Genomic DNA, 7026 nt, shown 5'->3' with positions numbered 1-7026 from the left:
AAGAGAAAAAGCTAAAGACAGACATGATGAAATAGTCAAGTCTCAAGAGATAGATTTACTTTCTGGCCTAAGGTTCAAGTTATCAAAAACGTTAAAGGCTGACTTTCAAATTTCTAAATTAATTTCATTAAGTTAATTTCTACATATATCATAAGGCTATATTGAGCCAACTGAAAACATTAATTTAAAACTTGAGATCCATAGCTGGGCCATGCCCCATTAAGAATAACTATTTTTAATAATTATTTCATGACTAGCATATTACATTGTATCTTAGATTCATGGATGTTTTGGACTTCTATCAACAAGTTTATGTTTCAACCTAGTATTGAGAGACTAGGAGGTAGACAGGTAGAGAGAGGGGTCACAAAGGGGGACTAAAGATGGCAAACTTCCACGTTTCTTCTTCACACTCCTGATGAGAGACAGAGGCCTAAAGACATGGTGGGCTTTCTCTGCTGCCAGCAGGATTCCTGCCTATGGACTGGTCTGACAAGTTCAAGGTCAAATCACAACATGTTTATTCCAAAGTTATGGGACTATCAACCTCCCTATCTTTATTAGAAGGGAGAAGGACACCTCACAAACCCTCAAGACTCCCAGCCCTCAAGGAGAGACAAAATGTGGGCTCTGGAGTTCTGCTTCCTCTTTGTAGAGACTCTTGCTCTTGTGTGCCTTGCTGTTTGTGTATATATGCATGTGTGTGTATGTGTATATGTGTGTATATATGTGTGCATGTGTGTATATGTGTGTATGTGTGTATATGTTTGTATATGTAGTTGTGTGTATAGTGTATGTATATGTGTGTGTTTGTGTATATATGTTTGTGTGTGTATGTTTGTGTGTGTGCAAGTATATATATGTGTGCATATGTGTGTATGTATGTGTATGTTTGTGTGTATTTATGTGTGTGTGTGTCTGTGTGTGTGTATGCGTGTCCTTACCCTAAACTAGCCTTTCCCCATCAGCTGATTTGACTCCTGCATTTGAGACTTTCTCTGCTATTACCTGTTGTGTTCAAAATTTTTCCTTCCTTTTAATTTTTTAACTATCAAAGAAAATGAATGTGATCCAGACCCCTAGACAGTAACAATATGCCTGTAGTAATTTGTTGATTATAAATATTGTAAAATATGATGTGACCATCTTCATGCTCTGCTATGGCATTACTTATTTTCTTTTCTTATTTTTCCCAGTGTTAGGGATAGAACCCAAGATTCAAGCACATTGGGCTTTGCTTTTTTAATGTATTGGAAAATAGCCAGGCTGATGAAAGAGACTCTTCACCCTTTAAGAAACTCTGGAGTGAAATACCAAGAAGACAAGTGTTTCTCTTGCTATAATAACCACCTATTTATAATATTTCTTCAATGGACTTGTGGTGTGTGTGCACACACACACATGAGCATGCATGGGCACTCTCTCACATTCATACATACACAAACATCTGTCTCCTTTCTTGAAACATGGGCAAGGAAAGGACAGAAAAAAAAACAGGTTGTGAGTAATCAACTCCTGTCACCTGTTACACAAAATGATCATAACGGTGAGGCCCTCTCCACAAACTTTCAGTATTGTACATGGGACAATACTCTCCAAAGGACCACAAAAGTCACAAAGAAGCAAAACACCGTAAGTCTACTCAGGAAAGGCAGAGTGCTGCCAGGACCCCGCAGTCTGTGGACCACTGTGGTCCGCAGTGAGGGAGGCATGGAAAGCTAAGAGTGGATGTTGAGGGTCTGTTATGGGAATGCTGTATATGGTGAAAGATATGGGCTTGTGTTTTAGATGCCTGAGATTTTACTTTAGTCCCCAGGAATTCACTTTCATTGTATTTTACAAAGGCAACGAAAAACCTGTCCTTTCCTACACAAAGCTGAGGAGCCTTGATTAAAAGGTGTCATTTTTTGAACAGCAATTTTCTAATTACAAACCAGTCACCCCACTGAGAAACACTGTTGGAAATGGAGCATCCACACACATCAAGCAGGTTCCGAAACAAGTTTGATTTGTGCTGAGTGACTCAGTTACTCCACAGTCAGAAACCACACAAAACAAGGCTTTGCATTCTTGTTATTGCCCCGTAAGCCCCCCAAATCCGAAAGACAGCTAAGTTATTCAAGAAACTCAATTATTAATCTAGCATTCTTGCAGTAGAATAGCTGAGTTTTTTATGTCATATAAATATGATGGTGGTAGTTAGCCCAATGGTTGTGTATAAGTTCTTCGAGAGAAGCTGCTTCACCTTGCAACATCATCAGAAAGTGCGATGACCTGCACTGCTCATGTGCGGAGTACAGAGTGGTCCTCACCTGACAGGCTCTGCTAACAGAATCAAAGCAGGGCTCGGATGGAGTCACTCAATGCTCAAGAGCACTTGCGGTTCTTTCTGAGCATACAGGTTGGATGGCTGACTCCACTCAAGGGGATCCAATGCTCTCTTCCTGCCTCCATGGACACCTGCACACGTGGAAGTACAAAGACATATTACTTTTAAAACCAACAGTCTTTCAAACTAAATAAGGAAAGCATGAATTCCCTCAGATACTCGGAGGGGTGTGCGGAACTTCAGACCGGTGTTCCCAGAAAAAGAAGTCATCAGAGGCTGGTGTTGACTGAAGCCAGCCAGTGGATTTCTGTCTTTCAGCTGTTGTCGGGAAACACTGTTAGGGCAAGTCTGGACTTGGTGAGAATTACTATAACACTCCACTTAATGGTGTCTCCCAAGGCATTAAGAATAGCACCGGATTTCAAAACTTCATGATCTTTCCTTAACTTTAGAACTCGTGGGGAGGCACTTTGCCCGGCTCTTGCCCCACAGTACCAGAGGCATGTCTCACAGTACATGAGGCATACTTTTATATACCTCTCAGATGAGTCAGGAATCCTAGAGCAAACTCTCAACCTTAAGCCAGGAACTTAGGTAATAGCACCACACCGTCCTAAACTTTGATGGTGTGATGGTTTGTATATCCTTGGACCAGGGAGTGGCACCATCTGAAGGTGTGGCCTTGTTGGAATAAGTGTGACCTGGTTGGAATGGGTGTGTCACTGTGGGTGTGGGTATAAGATCCTCACCCTAGTTGCCTGGAAGTCAGTCTTCCACTAGCAGCCTTTCTGCTTGTGGACGTTGTACATCGTGGTGCGCACTAGGCTCCGCACCACGATGTACAACGTCCACAAGCAGAAACTTTGATGGTGTGATGGTTTGTATATCCTTGGACCAGGGAGTGGCACCATCTGAAGGTGTGGCCTTGTTGGAATAAGTGTGACCTGGTTGGAATGGGTGTGTCACTGTGGGTGTGGGTATAAGATCCTCACCCTAGTTGCCTGGAAGTCAGTCTTCCACTAGCAGCCTTTGGATGAAGACATAGAACTCTCAGCTCCTGCACCATGCCTGCCTGGATACTACCATGCTCCCACCTTGATGATAATGGACTGAACCTCTGAACCTGTAAGCCAGCCCCAATTAAATGTTGTTTTTTTATAAGACTTACCTTGGTCATGGTGTCTGTTCACAGCAGTAAAACCCTAACTAAGACAGATGGTATCTGCAAGATTTCTCCTGATGATTCATGCCTCAGATGGTAAAATTCAATACCTGTCTATGCAGTCAGTCAGAAGCAACATCCCAAGTTGGATCTCTTCACTTAAGAGGCTCGTGGATGATTTAAAGGATCCAAGGGCATATTTTAGAGGCAGGATACTTAGAAAGGGAAGAAAAACACAAATAAGTAGGTTAGTTAGTTCAGAGCTGTTGATAATTTTGGATGAAATGAAAAAAACATTGATTTGAAAAGAAATTTTGCATTTCTTTCATTTATGAAGGTAAGAAACTACTAAAAATTTTTGCTACCAAAGGAAGCAATAGTTGTCACTACAGTTGTTACATGTATCTTTAAATAACATATCTAACCTCATTTGAATTTTTTTCTTCAGCCTTTTATCTAGTTCAGACTAGTTTTAAACCCAATATTCTCCAGTCTCTGTTTTAGCTTCATGGTGAGATTCCAGTCAGTCACCAGCCCTGGCCCTTTATCTTCCTTTGAAAGAATGCTTCTAGAGCTTTCTGATTTGCTGTGCTAAGATCACACCTAACACAGGGATGCCAGTAAGGGCCCAGGGTGGGTCCCATGCCCAGATGAGAAGGGCTGTGTCATTACTGTATTCCTGTGGCATAAACTCACTTTTCAAGCGCTTCAATAATCACATTTCAGTGCACTTGATCCCGTCGGCAATCCTGCTCACCTAACTGTGTGCCCTGACAAACGTTATTCTGCGAAGTTATCTGTGATGGAAAGTGCATAAAAAGTACATCTTCTGGGACTTTGAAAGAGCAATTGTTTAGCTTTCCATCAGACACTGGATACATCCCAGAGTCCCTTAGGGCTGGTCACAGATGTGTGGAGCAGGAAGATCTCTTTCTTTTCCCTTTGGTGAGGGGCCAGGTACAAACTGGCATCTGCTTTTCCTTAATGGTTGGTTACAAAACAGAAATCTGGCCTGATGTGCCAGCATCTGCTGGTAATCCTCACGAGGGCAAGGCAAGAGAGCCTCAAATCCGAGGTCACCTCGAGCTGCAATAACAAGACACTGTCAGAGAAGGATGGTCCTCGGGAACTGGCTGTGTAGCTTCTGCAAACAGATTGCAGGTGGGAATTGAGCCCTGGGAACATTAGGAACTGATTTCAAGTTATACCCAGTAGCTGTCGCAATCTCAGCGAGTGCCCTCCCTCTTTATATTTTTTATAGTATATATCAATAAGTATTAAAATGAAAAGGGAGAAAGAAGAGAAAATTGATTAGTAGTCCAGTGAGTCCCGAGTTTGTGGTGTTTTAGTCTAATATAAATTTTTTTTTTTTTTTTTTTTTTGGTTTTTCGAGACAGGGTTTCTCTGTGTAGCCCTGGCTATCCTGGAACTCACTTTGTAGACCAGGCTGGCCTCGAACTCAGAAATCCGCCTGCCTCTGCCTCCCAAGTGCAGGGATTAAAGGCGTGTGCCACCACGCCCCGCTATAAATCTTAATATAAAAGGATGTAATTCCAACTCTAACTTCTTATATAAGACCTTATCATCAAAACAATAAGAACATTTAACAGTACAATTTTAATAGATTTCATATATTTAATATACTTTCTGTGTTGTTTAATAATTAATATCTAAATATATTTTATATTTAAATATAGAAATGTTATACACACGTATGTGTTTAATAACAAAACTATTGTATGACTGTAGATATGGTTCAGTATTAGCTAGCCTAATACGAACAAAGTCCTGAGTTTGTTTCCTAGCTTCTCAAAGCCAAAAATAAACACAACAGAGGGGGAAAGTATCCTCAAACACCAGGCCAAAACAGCAAAAAGCAAGCCCAAACTTAACTAAATTAAGAGAACTCCGCAGAGGCCACCCTAAAGTTTTCAGGGAGCTGAGCAGGTGCAGCTGCGCGAGGATCGGAGGCTTGGCGGGGTGTTTGTGAAAGGAATCAAGTTCAGTTGGGTTCCCACGCGGGCATGTGCGGATGTGCTCCGAGGCCGCCGAGGCGCCGGGCGGAGCCTGGGCTGCAGAGCCGGCGCTCGGGGCGGGGATCGGGCGCGGCTCCGCGCTCGGGGCGGGGAGCTGGCCCAGCGTCCCGCGCTGCCCGGTCAGGCCCGAGCCAGACGGCGGGCCGGTCCCGCACCATGGGCCGGATGGTGGCTCTGAGTTTGCTGGGCATCGGGCTGGCGCTGCTGGGCGAGCGGTTCCTAGCGCTCAGGTAGGTGCTGCCGAGGGTCCGGGGTCGCGGGTTCCTAGGCTGGGACGGCCGAGCTGATTGGGGCGCGCGCGGCGGGGGGAGGGGGTAAGGGGGGGGAGGTAACTGGAGAGAGAGCTTGTTTAGTTCGGGGGGAACCGGATGGAAGGAAGAACTTCGGATCGCTACCGGTGCTCCGTTTAACCGGCCCAGCCCGCTTCCACCAAGACCTAGACACTTTGGGAAAAAGTTTTCCAGCCTTTGCTGGTGCCGAGGTTCCTCTGCCTAGACTGACAAGAGAGAGCTTTGCAAATTTCCCAAGGGCAAACCCAGTGCTTTAATTTGAAAACAAAACCATTACTCATGCGTGGACGCTCTAATTATACAGCTTCATTTTAGGTCACTGGTGCTGTTATGCTCAGCCGGAACCCATCCCTCCCCAGCATTAATAGTTGGGGAAACTTCAGGGTTTCCGTCTTGGCCCTGGAGATCAAAGATCTGAGAGAGACAGCTACTGTTCTTACATCATTTCCTTATTTATTGACCAGAGTCCCAGAAGCAGAGCGAGCGATTGTTTGTTCTGGGTAGACATCATACTTTCAAGTTACCAATTCAAACTTTATAAACTTTTGCAAAAGTGTTCCAGAACAGTAGTACTAGTAGTAGATACACCTCTGCCCCAGGCTCCTGTAGAGAATTGGAATCCCTAAATAGAGTCCTTTCTGTTCCGGGAGAGGGGAGAATTATTGAAACTAGCTATTCAAGGCAGGAAAATGAAACTCCTTATAGGGTTAAAGAGAAAAGACAGGTCTTCTGTAGGCGTTCTGGGAGGCAACATAGACTCAGATGAGGAAGGCGGGCAAGTCTGAAGGGTGTGCTTGACACTGGGCCTCTCTCTAATAGGCAAAAGGGAAGCGCTAGCACTCATTGGTTGTTTAGCAGCAAACTGCTATGAGTCTTGCATTGTACAAATAAGCCCGAAGGGCACAGCAGCGAGGCCTGGATATTGGGATCTCCCGTAGTCTTGACGTCCAAGTAGCACCATGTGAAACATTCTAATTCAGTTGGTCCTGATAGGGCATCGGCCTTGGGTTTTGAGTGCTTTTCTAAATTTTAAATTAATTCTTGGTTTTGAGATGAAGTCTCGCTGTGTATCCTCCGTTTTGAAGCTCAGTCTGGTCTCAAAACTCAGGATTCTTTGGTTTCCTGACTTCACTATTATAGGCACACGCCAGCATGACAGTCAGATTTCCTTTCTCCCCTCCCCTCCCCTCCCCTCCCCTCCCCTCCCCT

The 7026-nt window shown here is 44.2% G+C and overlaps 1 protein-coding gene across 1 annotated transcript in view; it reads left to right on the top strand.

Annotated features, from left to right (window-relative positions):
* Positions 1-5601: 5601 nt before the first annotated feature.
* Positions 5602-7026, top strand: part of Pon2 (paraoxonase 2) — a 33643-nt gene continuing 32218 nt past the window's right edge. The window contains exon 1 of the mRNA XM_021164502.1: positions 5602-5757. Coding sequence (XP_021020161.1) covers positions 5684-5757 — 74 coding nt within the window. The 5' untranslated portion in view covers positions 5602-5683. The remainder of the gene's footprint in view (positions 5758-7026) is intronic.

This window comes from Mus caroli, chromosome 6 (assembly GCF_900094665.2).
Source record: "Mus caroli chromosome 6, CAROLI_EIJ_v1.1, whole genome shotgun sequence".
In the NCBI taxonomy this organism is placed as follows: Eukaryota; Metazoa; Chordata; class Mammalia; order Rodentia; family Muridae; genus Mus; species Mus caroli.
The sequence above is the reverse complement of the archived record's forward strand: the minus strand, read 5'-3'. Positions and strand labels throughout refer to the sequence as shown.